Here is a 21091-nt window from a genome sequence, read left to right as displayed (position 1 = left end):
TTCATTGCCAATTTGGATACCTTTTATTTCTCTTTGTTGTCTGATTGTTGTTGCTAGGACTTCTAATAATATGTTGAACAAGAGTGGTGAGAGTGGGCATCCTTGTCGTGTTTCTGATCTCAACAGGAAGGCTGTGAGCTTTTTCCCATTGAGGATGATATTTGCTGTGGGTCTTTCATAGATAGATTTTATGAAGTTCAGGAATGTTCCCTCTATCCTTATACTTTGAAGTGTTTTAATCAGGAATGGATGATGAATTTTGTCAAATGCTTTTTCTACATCAATTGAGAGGACCATGTGGTTCTTCTCTCTTCGCTAATTGATTTTGTTCTATCACATTGATTGATTTGCGAATGTTGAACCATCCTTGTAACCCAGGGATGAATCCCACCTGGTCATAGTGGATTATCTTTTTAATGTGCTGTTGGATCCTGTTTGCTAGGATCTTGTGGAGAATCTTAGCATCCATATTCATCAGTGATATTGGTCTGAAATTCTCCTTTCTGGTTTGGTCTTTGCCTGATTTGGGGATCAGGGTAATGCTGGCTTCATAAAAGGAGTCTGGAGCACTGGGTGTGGTGCAAAAACAATGAATACTGTTATACTGAAAAGAAATAAAAAATTAATTAATTAATTAATTAATAAAAAAGATCCTGGAAGTTTTCCTTCTGCTTCAATTTTTTGAAACAGCTCTAGGAGAATAGGCATTATTTCTTCTTTGAAAGTTTGGTAGAATTCCCCAGGGAATCCGTCAGGTCCTGGGCTCTTTTTTTTGGGGGAGGTTTTTGATCACTGCTTCAGTCTCGTTACTAGATATTGGCCTATTCAGGTTGTGAGTTTCTTCCTGGTTCAATTTTGGGAGTTTATAGTTTTCCAGGAATGCATCCATTTCATCTAGGTTGCTTAACTTATTGGCATGTAACTGTTGATAATGACTCCTGATGATTGTTTCTACTTCCTTGGTGTTAGTTGTGATCTCTCCCTTTTCATTCATAATTTTATTAATTTGAGCTTTCTCTCTTTTCTTTTGGATTAGTGTGGCCAATGTTTTATTGATCTTATTGATTCTTTCAAAAAACCAGCTTCTAGTTTCATTGATACGTTCTACTGTATCTGTAGTTTCTACCTCATTGATCTCTGCTCTAATCTTGATTATTTCCCTTCTTATGTATGGAGTTGGTTTGATTTGTTGTTGATTCTCCAGTTCTTTAAGGTGTAGAGACATTTGGTGTATTCTGGATTTTTCTATTTTTTTGAGGGAGGCTTGGATGGCTATATATTTCCCCCTTAGGACTGCCTTTGCTGTATCCCATAGGTTTTGGACTGAAGTGTCTTCATTCTCATTGGTTTCCATGAATTAAGTTCTTCTTTGATCTCCTGGTTGATCCAAGCATTCTTAAGCAAGGTGGTCTTTAGCTTCCAGGTGTTTGAGTTCCTTCCAAACTTTTCCTTGTGATTGAGCTCCAGTTTCAAAGCACTGCGATCTGAGAATATGCAGGGAATAACCTCAGTCTTTTGGTATTGGTTGAATCCTAATTTGTGACCCAGTATGTGGTCTATTCTGGAGAAGGTTCCATGTGCACTTGAGAAGAATGAGTATTCTGTTGTTTTAGGGTGGAATGTCCTGTATATATCTATGAGGTCCATCTGGTTCAATGTGTCATTCAATGCTCTTGTTTCTTTATTGATTTTCTGCTTGGATTATCTGTCTATTACTGAGAGAGGCATGTTAAGATCTCCTACTATTAATGTATTCATATAAATATGACTCTTTATCTTGATTAATAGTTTTCTTATGTAATTGACTGCTCCCATATTGGGGGCATAGATATTTACAATTGTTAGATCATCTTGGTGGATAGTTCCTGTAGAATTATGTAGTGTCCTTCTGTATCTCTGACCAGTCTTTAGTTTAAAATCTAATTTATCTGATATGAGAATCGCTACCCCGACCTTCTTTTGAGGTCCATTGGCATGAAAGATGCATCTATCCCTTCACTTTCAGTCTGGGTGTATCCTTAGGTTCAAAATGGGTCTCTTGTAGACAACATATGGATGGGTCCTGTTGTTTTATCCAATCTGCAACCCTGTGTCATTTTAGGGGTGCATTTAGGCTATTCACATTGAGAGTGATTATTGATAGATACATTTTTTATTGACATCATGTTGCCTTTGAAGTCTTTCTTTCTGTAGATTGTCTCTATATTTCTGTTCAATGATATTCTTAGGATTTTCCCTCTTTTATAGAACCCCCCTTAATATTTCCTGCAGTGTCGGCTTGGTGGTCACATACTCTTTTAAGCCTTGCCGGTCTTGGAAACTCTTTATCTCTCCATCCATTTTGAATGTCAGCCTTGCTGGAGAAAATATTATTGGCTGCATGTTCTTCTCATTTAGTGCCCTGAATATATCTTTCCAGCCCTTTCTGCTTGCCAGGTTTCTGTGGACAAGTCTGATGTTATTCTGATGGGCTTTCCTCTGTATGTAAGGAGCCTCTTTGCCCTAGCGGCTTTCAAGAGATTGTATCTACAATTATGATTTCTCAATTTTACTATCAGGTGCCTGGATGTTTTTTTAGAATCTATAATCTTGGGGGAGACCGTTCTGCCTCTAGTACATGAACGCTGGTTCCATTTGCGAGATTGGGAAAATATTCGTGGAGAACTTGTTCCACTATATCTTCTAGACTTCTTTCTTTCTCCTCCCCTTCAGGGATTCCAATAATTCTGACGTTGGAACATTTCATGGCATCATTTATTTCCCTGATTCTGTTTTCATGTTTCTAAGCTGTTTGTTCCAGTCTTCCTCCTGATCCTTTCTCTCTGTTTGTCCTCCAGATCACTAATTCTATCTTCTGTCTCAGTTACCCTAGCTTTTAGAGAATTTAGATTAGATTGGAACTCATTGAGAGCATTGTGAACATCATCCCTGGTGGCTTTCAGTTCTGCCCTAATCAATTCTGTTTGGTCATCCATGGCTTTCTCCAACCTAACTATTGCCTGGATAATTGTTAGCCTGAATTCCCTTTCTGACATATTGTCTATGTTGATAGACATTAGCTCTGTTGCAGAAGGCCCATCCTCTGTATTTTTCTTGTGTTGGGCATTCCTCCTCCTAGTCATTTTGGTGAGAGATGGCTGAACGGATGTAGCTGGATGTATCGACTGTGGTGCAGTCAGGGTGCACCCTGGAATGCTTCTGAGCAATCAGGAATCCCCACCCAAATGAAGGGGAAAAAAAAGAGAGAGAGAAAAAGAAAAGAGAGAGAGAGAGACAGGAAAAAAAAAAGAGAAGGCTCAGCCCAAATGGGCCACAAGGTAAGATTTATGATGTATACAAACAAAAACAGACAAACAAAAAGACTGATAAAAGTATATGACAAGAGATATATATATATATATATATATATATATATATATATATATGAATGTCGTCAAAAAGAACCCCAAGTATAAGATTTAGATACTATCAGGACAAACACAGATACACAGAAACACTGGCAGAACTAAAAATAGGAGAGTGGTTATAAGTTCTCAGTGTGGGAGAGGAAGGTTATTTTGATTCTTCTTGGATGTATCCTGATATCTTTGTTAAAGGACTCAACTTTCCTAAGATAAAGGGGATTAAAAATTGGTTTACCTATAGGAGTAGCATTGATTGGGGAAAGGGGATTACCTTGAAGTTTAACTCTACATGAATGTTAAAAAATAAAAATAAAAAAGAATAAACTAAACTAAACTAAAATTTTAAAAAAATTTAAAAATAGAAAAGCAAAAGAAAAACGTGGGTATATGTATCAAAAAGTTCAGGTTAAAAGGTTATAATGGAATTTGATGTACTGGACATCTCACTGTGATGGTAAATAGGTTAAAAAGTTATCTATATAAAGAAAAATGAACCAGAATAGTGGGAACGGATTAAAAATAAAAGTTGTATCTATGAAGTAGTTGTGGTTGTTCTCTTGTAGTCTTTTTTATTTTTTCCTTTTTTTTTTTTTTTTCCTAGTTGGCTTTCTGGGGGAGGGGCCTGCCACGTGGGTTTTCAGGCAATGTTCCCTGAGTTAAGTACTCCTGCTCCTCTCAAGGGGGTGGACTCTGAGGAAACCAGTTTTTCAGGCTTTTGTTCTCTGGAGGTTTTTATGTTTGTTTGTTCATTTTTGTTTTTGTTTTTGTTTTCTCTTGCCTTGACAGCTTTTGATGGTTTGGGGAGGTTTGGAGGAAAGCAAACTGCACCCAGACCTCCCTCTCAGAGAGAAGCCTCAGTCTGTTCCCCTGTAAGTGCTCTAGAGCACATAAGTTGCCCCCTCGCCGCTGGCAGAGCACATTCCGAGTTGAGGTCCCTGGAGACACAGGAACTCCTGCTTGTACCCAAAACCACGACAGCAGTGGCTGTCTGGGCAGCTCCAGACTGCCAGAGAGGTTCTAAGCAGTGACCGCACACTGAGATTTTCCCACTGGCCTGGGCTGGGAGTGCCTGGTCTTTCTGGGTCCGAGAGCTCCCAGCTGGCACCTGCGCGCACCTCTCTTAGGGGAGAGCGTGGGGTGCAGTTCAGACTCTTATAGCTCGGCATGGCCCTCAGGTGGGGACTGTAAAAAGTCTGTGCTTGTGCCGGCTGGCAAGGCTCCCAGGCCCTCATGGGAGCCGGACCCCATGCCATCTCAGACGCGCTGGTGGCTCAGGGACCAAGACCTGGTTTCTCCACTGCACTCTCTCTGGCACAGTGCCAGAGGTGGCTGTCCTGGGTCTGGGGACTTAAGCTCCCATCCCTAACCGCCCTGATTCCCACACTTTCCCCTGCGATCCTTTGCTCTTTTTGAGTGCTTTCAACCAGACTCCAAGTTAATGCTGGTCCCCAGTGCAGGGCACTCTTGAATGGGGGTATTACTTTCCAATGGGTCGCTTCTGGAGGCTCCCTCCCACTTTTGTTTATCTTCCAATATCAGTCCAACATTCCCACTCTGCTTTACCTGCCTACCGGTGTCTTCTGCCCCCATAGAGATCCAGATGTGTGTAATTCTGATCTCAGGTTGATTTCATGGGTGATCGGAGTTCTTTGGTAGGTAATCAGCTCACTTTAGGATACAGGTTGAAACGGCGCCTCCTCCTACTTCCCCACCATCTTGTCTCCGTCTTCCTCTTCTGGAGATTTTTTTTTTTACTTTATGAAATAAAATGTCTTTTATTACCATGCTTTTATATGACAAATTTCCTTTGCTGAGAATTTTCTCCTGATCATCTATTTTTTTTAATTTTCAGCATAACAGTCTACGTTTTTTAATTCATCTCATTGCCTCTTCCAAACTGCTGCTGCTCCATCAAACATGTTTCTCATTTTGTTTATCGAGCCCTTTATCTCTGCTATGTTATTTCTTATCTCTATGTTAATGGTCTCACTGATGTCTTCCCCTCTTTTGTAAAGCCCGATGAGTATCCTTATGATCGCTACTTTTACACTCCATCAGGCATGTTACTTCTACCTGTTTTGCTTAGATCTCTGGCTGTGACCCCATACTGTTCTTTCATTAGAGATAAATGTATTCATCTTCTCATTTTGTTTAAGTCTCTCTGACTGTTTCTCTGTGTTAGGAAAGTCAATCATGTCTCTTGTTCTAATGGCTTTATGGAGAAGAGGTCCTGTATTACCCTGCAGTACAGGGTCCCCTGTTCATCAGGGCCTGGTGATTCTGAGAGTATCTTCAATGTGGGTTGCATGTGTTCTGCTCTTGTGTCCTGGCCATGTTATCCTTCAGACCAGCCACCTGCAAAGTCTCTCTTTGCTTGTTGTGAATCATGTTTGGTTCCTGGCCTAAACATATGAGTTTTGAGGAGGTGTGCTCTGGTCTGCTTGTGAAATGAGACCTGTCACCATCACTGCCAGAACTGAGACCTTGCAAAACTCCCAGGTCAGAAGATGTGATACTGGCAGTGATTTGAGCTGATCTTCCAGTGGAGGGGGTCTGCCATGCTAGGACTGAAGAAACTGTGAGTTGGGGAATGGCAGTTCTTCCAGGGGGTTGGGGCTTGGTGTAAACAAGTTAGGAACCCAGTGTTGGCACTGTGCTGGTTCCTGCAAGTAGCCCTGTGCTTATGCGGAGGGGTGGGAGAGGGACACGATACCTGCCAGTTCCTTTGCTCCTGGAGTGGTCTGTCTGTGAATGCCGTCTCTCTGGGATGCAGTCTGAGATGAGTGAATAGCCTCCTCATTGTGTGCTCCAGGTGAGCTTCGGATCACGGTTTCCAGACTGCATGTCATGCTGTTTGCCCAGCCTTCTCTATAAGGGCAGCCTTAATACCCTCTGGGTTCTCCCAGAGCCAAGCCCACTGACCTTTAAAACTTTAGGCTTGAAGGCCTCCTGGTTGTCAGAAGTCACAAAATTTGGCTTCTCTCACTTTCTAAGCCAATTGCTATGGGGGTTCATTTTTCCCATGCACTTCCCTGTGTGCGAGTCCATCTCTTGCCTTTCTCTGTGACCATGGCTCCCTTCCCACCACAGAAGCCATGATCTGTTTCTCTTCCAAGCTGCATCTCTGCACTTCTGATCTTCTCCCATGTGGGCTCCTCTCTCCCTTTAGTTGCGGAACTTGTTCTGCCAATCTTCAGGTTGGTTTCTGGGGTGTTCAGAATATTTGATAGTTATCTAGTTGTATTCACGGGACACATTCCCGAGGGTCCTCCTACTCCACTGCCATCTGTCCCTCCCCTTCATCATGCTTCCTAGATTTGCTCCATTCTCTCCTGTTGGCCCAATACTCTTTGTTATTCTTTATGGGCTTCCTTCCACCAGCCCCCACTTGCCTGGGGATACCACACATAGTCCCAGTTTCTTTCATCATTGGAATGAAACTTGCCAGGGCCAATGCTGGAGAGAGGCAATGGAGCAAGCATCTTGGGTGGGAATTAGTTTCTAAAGATGGCTTATAATTTGAAAATCAGTCCAAATTACTCTGGAAAATCCTGTGCATTATCTATGAAATACAGTGGAGTTTGTTATTTGTTGCTGAAACAACTCTTAGTGGCGTTGATAATTTATTTTGTAAATGCTGTAATGATACTGAAAGCAGAGAGATGCTTTCAGTAAGAAGCTCTGACGTCAGCTGAGGGACAGTCCCAAGGCTCTCCCTCACACATGAACTGCAGAACCATCTGTATCTTGTCTCCTCTTACTTATGTGTTTTTCTCATAGCTTTTCTCTTTTGTTGTATTTAGTGAAGTCCATAATGTACACTCACAAGTGCTGGGGCTCCATGTGTACATAGTCGGTATTAAGCAACTGACACTTAGCCATAGCACTTTGTAGGTCAGTAGTCTCAAATGTTTGTTGTGGTAGTGCTTATGATCTAGCACCTACATTAGTGATCAGCAAATGAATACCTGTCCTTCAAGACCCCTGCTCCACAATCCCACCTAGTCACCCATTTGTTATTATATACCACTGGTGAAGTCCTAAAATTTTGTTTCTAACCCTCCGATTTTATTTTATTTTTTTAAAGATTTTATTTATTTATTTGACTGAGAGAGAGATCACAAGTAGACAGAGAGGCAGGCAGAGAGAGAGGGAGAAGCAGGCTCCCTGCTGAACAGAGAGCCTTGTTCTTTGTTCTCTGTTCTCTGATCATGCGGGGCTTGATCCCAGGACCCTGAGATCATGACCTGAGCCGAAGGCAGAGGCTTAACCCACTGCACTGCCCAGGTGCACCTAGCCCTCCAATTTTAAAATCATTTTTTCAGATCTCAAAGTCTTGGCTCCCCTGGTTAAATCATGCACTCTTTTCCTTTAAAACACTGCTTTAAAATAACATTCTAGGAATAACCTTGTGTCATTCAACAATTCCAGTAATTCAAGCAGTATTTACGTACTTCCTCATTTGTTATGCATGCCATATGTGTATGTATATTCCTGGAAGCATATTATATGCTTGTTTTCAGTGTTTTGTTGCTTTTACTCTTCTCGCTTTCTTGCCATACACACATGCACACACACGCGCGTGCACGTGCACACACACACACACACACACACATTTTTTTTTTTTTGCTTGATCTGATTCCCCCATTAAATAACAAATTCTTTGCAGTAAAGACAGTGCCTTCTGCTCATCTCACATTCTTCATGGTACCTTATTATTTGTCTTTGGGTATCTAAGCACTTAATCTATAGGCACTTTCCATTTTTCTAACTCACAAGTAAAAGCCAGTGGTCTTTGTTTTTCAGGTTCCATTTCTACAGTGGATCAGATGCTATCATGCATGTGTGGCAATGTGTGGAAATTGAACATCTTCAATAATTTGTAACATGATCTTGGGCCATTAAAGAAAAACATCAGTCATTATGGAAAATGAGTCCACTCACTCACAGCTCACTCTGAAAACAGAAAATACAAGAAGAATAATTGAAAATTCACTTGAGCTGGACAAACTTTTTAATTCACGAATATCCTTGGCTTTCAAAGGGCTATCTTACCTTTTCTTTAAACTTCTACTCAGAATTTTTTTTTATAGTTTTGTTAAATATCTCTGGAGCCAAGACCCTAATTCTTTGGTGATAGCTTGCACTCCATTTTTTTCATAACCATTTGGGTAAACCACTCAGAGAATGAACCATACTACTATGTTGGTGCCTGCCAGCTGTGGCTCTTTCGTGTGAAAAGCTGGAAGCTTTTGACAATGATGCTGACTTGACGTATAAAGTATCTAATTTTATGTAGTTCCCAATGCTTCAAAATGGCAATCAGGTGGGACAAATTCTGAGGGTCAATTAAAAAAAAAAAAACTCACTTTCTTCCATCTGGAATTTACTTTTACTTGGAGCCAAGATGGTGCTATTTTAGGAAAATTATGCCTGACTTTATTTGAGCTTAAGTGGAAAAAAAAAAAAGAGCACTAAATCACTCAGTAGAATGTTTACTTTTGCCAGAAGACTTAGAAGACACTCATTCAAGAAGTGGTCCCAGTCTGTAGGTAAAAGGCATGATCTCTGTGGCCTGCTGTGTGCACTGCAGTGTTCCAGTACAAGAATTCCACTCCACAGTGAGAATCCAGCAAAGAAATGCTATCCTTTTCCCTTTTCTTCTTTGCTTTTGGGTTGCAAAAGTTATACAATTTATTCATTTTTGATCTGGCTAAAAATAAAAGAAAAAGAAATGAATGTGAACCAAGAATGAAGAAAAAGAAGACCATGTTCTTAAAAGTTCAATTGACAAGGGAAGGAAAATGGCACCCAAGGAAGCAATGGCCAAATAGCCCCAAACCGGGTGGTGTGAACTTGAAAACCGATTTGAACCACCCCAGAAGTGATTCCTCTTGGATCCAAGAGTATTGACGTTGGACTAACCTAGGAAAAATTATGCCTTTTTTTAAAATAAAGATTTTGTTTATTTATTTGATAGAGAGAGATCATAAGTAGGCAGAGAGGCAGGTAGAGAGAGAAGGGGAAGCAGGCTCCCCATCAACCAGAGAGCCCAATGCAGGGCTCAATCCCAGAACCCTGAGATCATGACCTGAGCTGAAGACAGAGGCTTTAACCCACTGAGCCACCCAGGTGCCCCGAAAAATATGTCTTAATAGCTGTTCTTGAAATGACAGTCCTGAGCCCTGAAGGGTGGATAGTAATTTACAACTTCTGTCCTGCTGACATCCATTGGCCCCATCAGAACACACTGAGGGTCCCCACCTAAATGGCAAAGCAGGTGCTAGAGCATCTCATAGGCCCTGGGCTGCGGGCTTCCTACCAGAGAGGGTGTGGGGTTAGAAGGGAAGTAGTGAGGCACAGGTCATTCACATTGGTGTGGTTTGCCAACATAGAATATGGGAGAGGCAGGAAATCAACCTGCTTCCAGAATATGTGATTGTGGCAAGATTGAGGGGGTAAGGAATATGAAGACCTAATAAACAAGGGAGGTCGCAGGTGGAGGGATGCCCCCCCTGAGCAGCAGTTTCCCACCCCACTGCTTTCTGAGAATGTGTGTTCTCAGGCCTGTGACTGCTGGCCTGGGGCCCTTCTCACGGCCTCCTGAGAGCTCCCTGGGCAGGCAGGTGAGTGAGCACTGTGTGTGGTAGGGAGGTCAGAAGGTGCTTTGTGCCAGAAAGTGGGTGTGCTAGTGGGTGGCTTTCCTCCGATCGCCAGGGGGCATTCAGGGGTCCAGCCCCTGAATGTAAAGGAAAGGCAGTCTGGATTTCCTGTCTGGGTTCTAATGCTCTCCCTTCTGAGAAAGCGGGCGACTCTGGCCTGGCCACTGACCTCTGTGGAAGGATGGTGGGGACTGGACGCTCTGCCCGGGGGCACGGCTCCCAGCCACTGAGAGGAAACTTTCCTTCCTTTTCTCTTCACTAGATGAATTCTCAGGACTGGAGACTGACACCGCAATGCCCACAGAAGAGGCATACGTTATCTATGACGAAGGTACCCACTGATTTTTACAGTTTGGATGTGGACAGTTTCTCTCACTTTAATTACTACATGGATGATCTCAGTTTTCCAAGTGTCTCTCAGAACTCTGGGCTGCATGGTAATGCTCAGGGAAGGCGGTTGTACCCTAGCTTCCAAGTTAGCCCCTAGTGCTATTTGATCCAAAGGAAAACTGTGAGTTTCATATGTGAATGAAGCCTGCACGCGAGCACCTTTGTCCCCCGTTCTCTCCCTGCCCCCTGGAGCTCTGGAGCTGCTTGTCTGGGTCTCTACTTCCACCACCCCTTGTGACCTGACTTGGTTTACCCCATGACTCCGCTTCCTCTGTTGGCTCCTCTCACTGTTCTTTTTCCTCTCCTCTCCTAATTGTGTTTAAAAAACGCAGTGCTGTGGGGGCGCCTGGGCGGCTCATTCAGCTGAGCATCTGACTCTTGATTTGGCCTCAGGTCATGATCTCAGTGTTGGAACCATCAAGCCCTGCCTGGAACTCCACACCGGGCGTGGAGCCTGCTTGGGTTTCTCTCCCTTCCTCTGCCCCTCCCCCTCCACCCACCCCCTGCTCATGTGCATGCCTGCGCTGTCTCACTCTCTAAAAAGGAAAAGGAAGGAAGGAAAAGAAAGAAAGAAGGAAGGAAGGAAGAGAGAAAAAGAAAGAAATGCAGTGCTATGCAGGGTTTTTTTTTTTTTTAATCACAAAATCTTTTCAAGCAGGTTTTATAAGCTTATAAGACTGAGAATATAATATGCTTTGGGTAGAATCTGGAGCCAGTGCAGTTAGTCTACGTATGACCCTGTGGCCCTGTGATGGTTCTGTCTGTTTTATAAATTGTCTCTGCAATTTTCCTGTGGGCATTTTGTCTGCATGGCAGGGCTGGCCTTTGATACTCAGGATATTCTCACTTTTGTGCTTCCTTGTCTGCCATTATCTGTAACTCCAGGGGCCCCCAAACCCCGATGTGAGAATAATGTCACCTTTGATGCAGTCATTGTAAAGCTTGAAAATGGGTTCATCCCACAGTTTAAGAAAAAACTGACTTAAAAGAAAAACAACAGATGTCAGGAGAAAAAGAAGAGTTTCTTAGCACCTCTGAAAACATTAAGCTCCATTCTTACTTTCTTTTTATTTTTGAGTGGTTGAAAGGGAGCAGAGTTTTCTTTTTTAAATGTTAAAGGATTAGTTTTTTTAAGAGGATTCATTGCACCCAGTCCTCAGGAAAGAAGCCCATACCCAGAAGGTAAATTTAAAAAAAAAAAATCAAGTTTATTTTCTGATGTGACTCTTTCATGGCTCTAAAAGAGAAAAATATTTAGATACAGAATGTCCGGGGGCCAGTAGCAGGAGCGTGCTAAACTGGATGAATCCTAAGGTTCTGTCCAGCTCTGAGTATAAAGCCTCATTTTTCTGCTCGATGTGTTTCATTTCCCTCTTCCCTTCTTTTATCTGTAGCTGCTTCTCTGAGGGGATTGAAGTAGGAGGGATATTTTTTCATTGGGAACAAATTAGGTTCAGGCATAGCATTTATTTTGGAGGGGTGTGTGCATGTGTGCTTTAATCTTGAGTTGAATTTCGAGAAGGTATGCCCCTTTTCTGGAGGAGCCCAATTACAAAGCCTTTATATCATTTCAGATTATGAATTTGAGACCTCAAGGCCACCGACCACCACCAGGCCCTCCACCACGGCTGCGGTGCCCGAGGTCATCTCACCAGAAGGCTCCATTAGCTCCTTTCCTGGAGAAGAGTTCGATTTGGCTGGAAAGAAACGATTTGTTGGTAAATAGAATTTCCTTTGTCAGAGAAACATGGGTTTTAACTTTTTTCTTTGAGGAAGAGCATAACCAATTTCTTGACTTGGCCAAGGCAGCACATTTGGAGCAGAAGCTTTCCCAGAGTGAAGTTTCCATTCAGGGTGACTCCGTGAGTCAGTCCTGCTGGAAGGCATATTAGCTTGCTTTCTGCAGGAGTCATGGGAATGGGGTTGGCAGGAGAACATCTGGTATCCAATCAAGTAGAGCTTCAAGAGTCTGCCTCGTGTAGACCAAGTAAGAATACTTGTAAACATCTTCAGGAGCAGAGAACATGACTGTTTGTGTTCTAGCAACTTTTCCAAGTTGGGGCTTCCACTGAGACTCACCTATACATTGTTAAGTTCTCCCTCAAAGATGAGCAGCTTACTGAATTGAGCTACTCATACATCTTAAGGTACCATAGAGCCAAAGCGGGTTTTCTTCTGTTGTTTCCTAATTTTCATTAGCCTTGGGGACTAGGAATCTAGACGCTTAATTGACTCTTCCTTCTCAGTTATTAAACAATTTCAAGAAGAAATTCTATTTCGCTACACTGTGCTTCACTCCCTTTGGGAGTCTTCTTTTCCCATGCCCTTAATGAACTTCACTAATGAGACAGATTAGATTAGTACATTACAGAGCGGAAAAAAATATTACCAAGTGGAGACAGGCAACAGCTTAAACTAATATCACACTTTTCTGTTTCCAAAACAAATGTTCTGCCATAAGCAGAGAAAAGTGCTTGCCAGCCAAGATGTAGTCTTGAGTGTCTAAATCTCATGTGCTTGAAGAACAAGAATATTAATTTGAGGTAGCATTCCTGAGGCAAGCACTCATGCTGGCCCCTGGCATTAAGCAGACTGAATTTGCTGAATGTTCTGGTCCGTCCTCTCTGTGGCTCCAGGACAGAAATGAAAATGCTTTCAGCACTATTGTTTGCTGTTCCACAGAACTCTTCTCAAGACTGAAAGGCTTACTATTGTCTGGCTATTTTTTTTTTTTTTTTTTTTATGTTTGTAAACTCTTCAAAGCATAGTACATTACTCCCCAGAACTACCTGATTAGATCCATCAACAAGCTCTCAAGGTCTAATTTTATACAAATTACTGGATATTAGAGGGTCTAAAATTTGCTTTTAGTCTCAGTGGCCACCAAGAATGAGAACCTATGCCAAAAGATGCAGTGGGACATTTAGAAAGTATTAGAAATTGTTACTTGAAAAGACTTCAGAGTTTTGCATATATGAAGCCCCAGCTCCAACTCCTTGACATTTCTGCTTCTTACAGAGCATTTATAATAAAGAAGTGTGGGCTGGAGGTAGAGTCTTGTTTGAGCCTCGTTTTGTGGGCCCTCTCAGCATGAGTTGGCTCACCTGGAACATGGAATATCTGTCCATGTCCTGCTTTATTCCCAGGGCTCTTGTATCCACTGAGATAATGTGTGTAGAAAACCATGAACCTGTCCATAAATGTGAGTAGCTGTATTGTACTTAGCAGTAATGTTGTAAAGGCTGTTGCACGGGTCTGCTCCATCCAGCAGACATTCTGTTTCTGCCTCTAGATACCCAACAATACAGTTGGGTATCTCTTTTCTTTTCCAGCTCCTTATGTGACATACCTAAGTAAAGACCCATCAGCCCCATGTTTGCCTTGTGCAAATATCCTGGATGATCTGGGTATCTCTGAAGCTCTAGGGAAGACCACCATGACTCGAGGCTAGAAGGTGCACGTCCTCATCAGGGTATTTTTTTTTCCTGGTTCCAGCACAGTTTAGAAGGTGAACAGTGCCAAGAGAGCTCTAGTTAAGTGTCAGCTGGGCCCGATTCATACCTTTCCAAACATCTGGGCATACAAATGGTGGAATGCTGCAGACTTATATGACATTCATTTATAGTTTGGGGGTCCTTAAAAATTACTTTGAAGACCCAGTCATTGATATTGATGGGGAGACCAATCTTCTGAAACTTCTGGATTGGAAGATGTAAATGTGTGGATCCACTGAGGAGAGCTAAGGATGTGTTTATGAGTTTATCATCAGGGCTGGGGGGCTGATGGTGCTGGAGCCTCTGTATAACAGGGAAAGACTGGATGGTGGGTCTGCTCCATCCAGCAGACATTCTGTTTCTGCCTCTAGAGAAAGTTTTCAACAATACAGTTGGGTATCTCTTTTCTTTTCCAGCTCCTTATGTGACATACCTAAGTAAAGACCCATCAACCCCATGTTCTCTGACTGATGCTCTGGATCACTTCCAAGTGGATAGCCTGGATGAAATCATTCCAAATGACATGAGGAAGAATGACCTGCCTCCGCAGCATCCCCCCCGCAACATCACTGTGGTCGCCATGGAAGGCTGCCACTCATTTGTCATTGTGGACTGGGACAAAGCTACCCCAGGAGATGTAGTAACAGGTGTGTCCAAGGCCGATGCTCAGAGTTCTCATTGACTGTAGGTGGAAAATACGGACTATAAGGGATGAATGGGTGATGGATAAGTGGATGGATGGGTGGGTGGGTGGATGGATGGGTGTACTGGATGTATGAAGGCAAATGCCTCCTTTCAAAAGGATGACATACAGGCCACAGGGAAGCCTTGTGAGGTAGTATGAAGAATACCAGGTGGAAGTCAAAAGTCCTGAATCTTAGTCCCACATTGGTTTGTATGACCTTGAACTAGCTGCTTCATCTCTCTGGACTTTGGTTCCTTCCTATGCAAAATATGATTCCATCTCTAACATTCTGTAATCCCACAAATGGTCACAGAGTCCACATAGCCACTTGCAAGGTCAGACCCTGCAGCACAAGCCCTGAAAGACTTCTTAATGTGCACTGTCCTGTGGAAGAGTCAACCCTGAGACCGAGATTCTGCCTCTGGACTTAATTCAGATGCGGCTCCTGTATTATCCTGTAGAGGATGTGTTTCTGAACCACGTTCTCTTGTTAATATGAATCCCAAGGAGTACAAAGCTCCCTGGAGATTTCGGTCTCATCACATCATCATGTACCCTACACCTCATCCGAAACCAAACCTTAGTACTCCTATCACAGGTACTCATGTCCCTGGTATAAATAATACAGAGGAGGTATTTCCGGGGACTTGGGCATTCCCAGTTTGAAGCTGTGTCTGCTAAATTGATGACCATGGAACATTTCAGTCATGACAGCCCTGCCAGGTGCAGGCAGAACAACAGACCAAACATAGCACCAGCCGTTGTTACCTACAGTATCACGGGAAGCACACATGGCTTGATGTCACTGTTAGCAGAGGAGGAAACCCTGTCGAGGGAGCAGGAGCACTTCATGAGTTCTCACACAATATGTGTTGAAAGAAGAGAAGAATGAACTCCAGGGAACAGTGTGGAAAGGGCTACGGAGCCCAGTGCACCTGTTTCTGATATGCCCGTTGGTTAGCTGTGTGCCTCTAATCCACTCTCTTTATGTCACCAAAATGACTCTTGTGGAAAGTAATCAGCAGCCACAGGTTGTTAAATAAAGTAGCTTCCCTCATAGATGCATTCGATGCTGTTAACATTTTCCTCCCCCTAAACTTGTGACCTGTTTCTTTCAATCTCTGAGTCATTCTCATAGGCTTATCTGTGAGACAGACATTTAATGCCCCAGAATCAAGTGTTGGAACTTCTCAGGGCATGGTCTCAACTCCTCTTTCCTTTTTACTCCATCTCTTCTCCCTCCAGGATCTTACCCAGGAACATAGTTTTAATTCATCCTGGAGATGAGTCCTTGGTTTATAGCTCAAGGCTAAGCCTATCTCTCCTCCGAGCTTCAAACACAAACCAAATGGGCACTTGATATCATCACTAGAATGTCTCCAAAGCATCTCAGACAGCATATCCAAAATCAGACTTATGATCCTTCTGATTCCCAAACCTACTCATCTGAGTTTCCTATCTCAGAGAATGACCCTATTCTTCACCCTTTTTCTGTAAGCATGGGATTGTCTTCAAATCTTCTTAATTTTCCCTACCATATTCAATTCATCACTGAATCCTATCAGTTTTACCTTCCACGTTTCTCATGAACCCATCCATTTCTCTCCATTAACTACCAAGTTAACCTTAGTTGTTGCCATCTGTCCCTTGGATATTACAGTAGCCAGCTGGCTAGACCACCCAATCCACATCCCATACCTGACCCATTTCACTGTGCACCAGAGGGAGGCATTGAAAGCAGTCTGGTGGTGGGTATTATAGAGGGCACGTATTGCAGGGAGCATTGGGTGTGGTGCATAAACAATGAACCTTGGAACACTGAAAAAACAAGAAAACAAAAAGCAGTCCGGTTGTGCCACCTTGTAATGTCTTCCCCTTTATTTTAGAATGAAAAGTAAAAACCTGCATGACTCAAGGGCACTGAATATTTCCGTTTCATGCCTCTTCAGTTTCATATCATGCTTTAATGGTTCTGTAAGACTCAGTTTTCTCTTGTGTCAAAATGGGGATAGAGATGTCAACATACTAGGAATAGGAGAATTAATCAAAATAAAACTTGGTTGAATGTGTTTGGAATGTTTGACACATGGGAAATTCCTGATGGATGTTTTCTTCCTTTGTGTATAACATGGGAGACTGTAGAGGATGCGCTGAGCCATGACTTCACTTGGCCTTCCGAGGTCTCCTTGAAGGCTGGGCAGATGCCAGGGCCTGCTGGGGTCCATTCCTAGCAGAGAAGGCAGAAGGCGCTGCCTGACTTCTGTCACTAGACATCAAGGTCAAGGGCAGGCAAAGATATTCAACAACTAGCAATCAAGGGAGAGCCTTCACCAACTGGGTGAGGAGACCACTGCAAATCTGGAGTCTTCCAGTCCCACATACACATGCTGGTGCACGTTTGTGCATACACAAACACACACACACACACACAACATTTGCTATCAACAGTTTTGTCATTTTGTGTAAGGACAATTGTATACATCTCTGACAAGAAATTCTTAAATATTTCCATGGAGGTCACTGCTTTTTCTTCCACTGTCTTTTTCTCTGTGCTGTCAAGGTCAGTTGAGGTGATTAGTTCTGAGGAAATGAAGGCGGCTGGGAAATGTGGGAGATAAAGAGAAGGAAGAGAAGTAGGGAACGAGCAGTTGTCAAGAAGTGTGTTTAATTTTATTATCCACATCTGAATTCATCAGAAGTTTCCATTATACCGATCTAGACACAACATTGAGGTTGCTCCCGTTCTTGAACTTTACCCTCAGACGGCAATGCCTCTGTGCCATGGCCTCCTCCCCATTCCCCCTCCATTCAGGCACGCCTTCTTGGGTGATGTGGTTCCTTGATGCTCAGTGGATCCTTCTGTATCTCCATCTGCAGGTTACCTGGTTTACAGTGCATCCTATGAAGACTTCATTAGGAACAAGTGGTCCACTCAAGCTTCCTCAGTAACTCATTTGCCCATTGAGAACCTGAAGCCAAACACAAGGTATGATGTGTCAGTCATTAAAGAAAGAGAGAGAGAAAGACCTGTGTGCAGGGTCACAGGTATCCTCAGGTTAGAAATGAAAAGGTTGATGAAAAGGTTTTATGATTTCTTTTGTAGTCTCTGTTTACTTCTCATAGAACATCGAGGAATACCCACCATATGTCATTATATTTCTCTTAGAAGAAATTACTGCATCTATTAGAGTTGTTAGACTTTTGTGTTTATATTTTGTTACCAATTTTCCAGAGACTAAACACTACCTACTGTTGGGGAAACAAAGGTTGTTCTCTGTGTGCTGAAAGGGACTCAGATCCATGTGCAGGGCACCCAGGTGTGTGACATTAGAGAGCACAACCTTCATATGTAGCATTAATGAGGCAGCCATTGCTGAACATATTAGTTAACTGTACTCAGACTCTGTGATGTGGAAGTTCAGACCATTTAGAAAGACGAATGTTGCACATTAATAAGGTTACACACATGCCTTCCTAGACTGGGCAGTGGCTGGCTGGCCAAAGGCCCCTCTGGGAGCCAGAGTTGGTGGCACTCAGTGTGAAATCTACAAAACTTGTTCCCAGGGTCACAAACAGAGTGAGCATGCATTTCCTCTTTCACACTATCTGGTTTTGATATTAATGATCATCAGGAAAGCTTTCCTGGTCAGTTAAAATGGGCAAAGCACCAAGCACATGAGGATCAAGCATGGTGTTCATGTAAACCAGCTCTCTGGAGAAGAAAAAGTCCCTGGTTTATGGAGCTTACTATTTTCTCTAGTGTGAGCACTCCCACCTTGGCCAATTCCAGCCTTCCAGTGGGCCTGCAGGATTCTTGAATATTTAATGATTGCTTCTCTCAAACCCATGCAAATGAGTCCAGCACCCCAGGGTCACATTAAGCCCCATAGTTAAGGGGCAAAGAGCTCTAAATGATGTGTCTGTGGGTCTAAGGTCTCTCATATCCTGTATAGTTAGAGGAATATGGAAAAAGTTGAAAAAAAAAAATACTCTCCTTAAACAGAAATGTGCCAAAGGGGTTAGAAACTAATTAATAGCCATGGGTACTGAGACTCTGCTGAACTAGCAGAGAACTTTCCTCAGGGTACTGGGGGTGCCGTGGGCTTCTCTGAGCTAAACTTACTTCATAAACTATCATCAATTTGTGGATTTGGCAAATAAAAAGCAAGGAGCAAAACTGGAACCTGAGAACGGACTTTATTTTTTCCCTAATAGTGAGAGAACATGGATTAATTAAAGCAAGCAAAGAACACATTTAAGACAGTGGAGTCAACGCTCAATTCTCCTTATTGTGTACAGAGTGAGGGTGCCTCCCCAGCACAGCCTCAGCATCCCAAAACTGAAAGAGGTACCGGAGGGGTTTCTCTGCATAGCTTCTTGTGGTGGAACTTGAATCCCCATCTCCTGACCCCCCCAACCAACCCCTCTGGCCAATGTTCTTTCTCTAACTTTTGCTGCCAGGCTGATCTTGAGTTTAGAATGTCAGGAGATGGTTATGGAAGATAAAGGCTTATTTGTTCTTTCAACTGGTATGAAGGAGTGCCCACGATTCCGTCTATTCGTACTAGGTGTTTGCTCGGCACCAGACACAGGTTATGCACCAAGGGTGGAATGGCATTGGGAGCAGGAAACGGGTGAGGGTAGAAGGAGGCAGGAGGCTCAGGGAGGTGGGCTCGAAAATGCAGAGGAACTGTCCTCACGGAGCTCACAGTTTGGCAGAGACAGATCGTTTAGCAGCAGCATAATTAGAAACGTTGACAATTCAGTATCCTGAAGGAGACTTTCTTCCTGAGCTTGTGGGGGAGGGGATGGGTAGTGGTGAGTTTTCCTGGGGAAAGAGATAAGCAGGGTTGACCATGGAGAAGCTAGGTGGGGTGAGGCCAGGTTGTTTTAGGTGGAAAGCATGTCCAACAGCATGGTATGTTCTGGAAGGGAAAGGAAGCCAGGGTGATGGGAGCAGGAGGAGGGGAGGCTGGAGAGGCTGGTCCCAGAGGGCCTTGGGAGTCCCTTGTGGCTTCTCTCTTACCCTCCACCCACATTCAGCGCCATGATAGAAGGGCTGGGAACAGTAGCTGCTACTGTAGCCTTCTCTCTGGGATGCCTGCTCAATGATTCTTTCTCCTGATGGAGGGCGCCGGGCAGGGGCATAGAGAACATGTGGCTCTTCTACACAGATTTCCTCAAAACCCTTATAAACAGCTTGATGTAAGGACCCTTATTGTTTCCCTGCATCACACTTATGGGCCCACACTAGTGGTTCACAGCCTTCTTCCGTGGAGGCTATGTGTCCCCGTGTTTAGCACTATCCTCGGGGCTTCTCAGGAACCCACCACCATCGCGTCCCTGTAGGAGACACAAGAAGCCAGTCCCCTCAAGATGGGCCGGAATGTAAGACACCAGCTTTGGTTCTTTATCACTCAGTCTGGGGATTGCCTGCCTTGTTTACCCAACTCAGTCCCAGACCACTCTCTGGAATCTGCGTAATTCATCCATCCTTCAAAGCACAAGGATTCTGACTGTGGGGGCTTATTCAGGAGAAGGTGTCAAGAATTTATGTAAGAAGGCAAGGCATGGGTTTCTCTTGTTACCTGGGTGAGGCAGAGATTGTTCAGAATATGAGATGGACATTTTTTTTTTCTAGAAGGAGTTTAATATGGTTTGGGAAACAGGAATCTTACTTTTCCCCCATAATTTTGTGTTTTTCGACTTCATGGATTTAAATTTGCTTTAATACATTCTGTAAGGTTCAAATGGAAATATGTCTGTGGAATTCGGCCATGCGGGCCTTGTTGGAGGACAGAGGAACTGTGGGGACAGAGAAAGTAGATGAGAACACTGGGGTTTCAGTGGGGAGACAGAACTGATACAGTGAAGGAATCAGACCAGTTTGGCATCCTGTACCCTCCCCACAACCGTAGAGCCATGATTCCCTCTGTGGACCTTGAGAATTGGTGTCAGGACCACTCAGGCTTAAGAAATGTTCGGCAGAAATATTTCATGTAGCCTCTGAGGAGGTGTCATTCCTTAGGGTTTGATTTCCCTTTTTAAGGAAAGAAAAAGTATCTTTAAAGTTTAACCAGTATCATTGACATATGCCAAACCCACTGCCTGTAGAATTTTGTCTTAAATAACTCCATAACCACTGAATAAAAGTATGCATAATTGGGAAAACACAGACCACTGAGTGAATTGAGATTTGGAAACTCATATGTTCTTAATTGTGCATATCTTTTTTTTAAAATGAAATTTAAAAAGGATTCTCTTCTAAATGAGATGTGAATGACTTTCTTGAAAGCCTGAAAAGAAGACTAAATTTACCAAATTAGCCTTTCTTTGCTCTCTGTTTATTCAAACCCAAAGTCAAATATTTCTGTGTAACCGTGAAGACGGAGGCTCCCTTGGTGATCTCAGGAGCTCTGGAGGCTTGGCGTCAGGACAGTGGTGTAACGGAAGTAT

General features: G+C 43.2%; 1 protein-coding gene across 6 annotated transcripts in view; it reads left to right on the top strand.

The window, feature by feature from the left end:
* The window catches only part of FNDC1 (fibronectin type III domain containing 1), a 112025-nt gene that overhangs the window by 78869 nt on the left and 12065 nt on the right, over positions 1–21091 (top strand). For all 6 annotated transcript variants that reach the window (XM_013044966.2, XM_045080089.1, XM_045080090.1 and 3 more), the window contains 4 exons: positions 10329–10397; positions 12031–12174; positions 14367–14597; positions 17513–17621. In XM_013044966.2, coding sequence (XP_012900420.2) covers positions 10329–10397; positions 12031–12174; positions 14367–14597; positions 17513–17621 — 553 coding nt within the window. The remainder of the gene's footprint in view (positions 1–10328; positions 10398–12030; positions 12175–14366; positions 14598–17512; positions 17622–21091) is intronic.

This window comes from Mustela putorius, unplaced genomic scaffold (assembly GCF_011764305.1).
Source record: "Mustela putorius furo isolate JIRA1106 unplaced genomic scaffold, ASM1176430v1.1 tig00000450_pilon_pilon_pilon, whole genome shotgun sequence".
In the NCBI taxonomy this organism is placed as follows: domain Eukaryota; kingdom Metazoa; phylum Chordata; class Mammalia; order Carnivora; family Mustelidae; genus Mustela; species Mustela putorius.
Note: the sequence above shows the minus strand (reverse complement) of the source record. Positions and strands in the feature narration are given on the sequence as shown.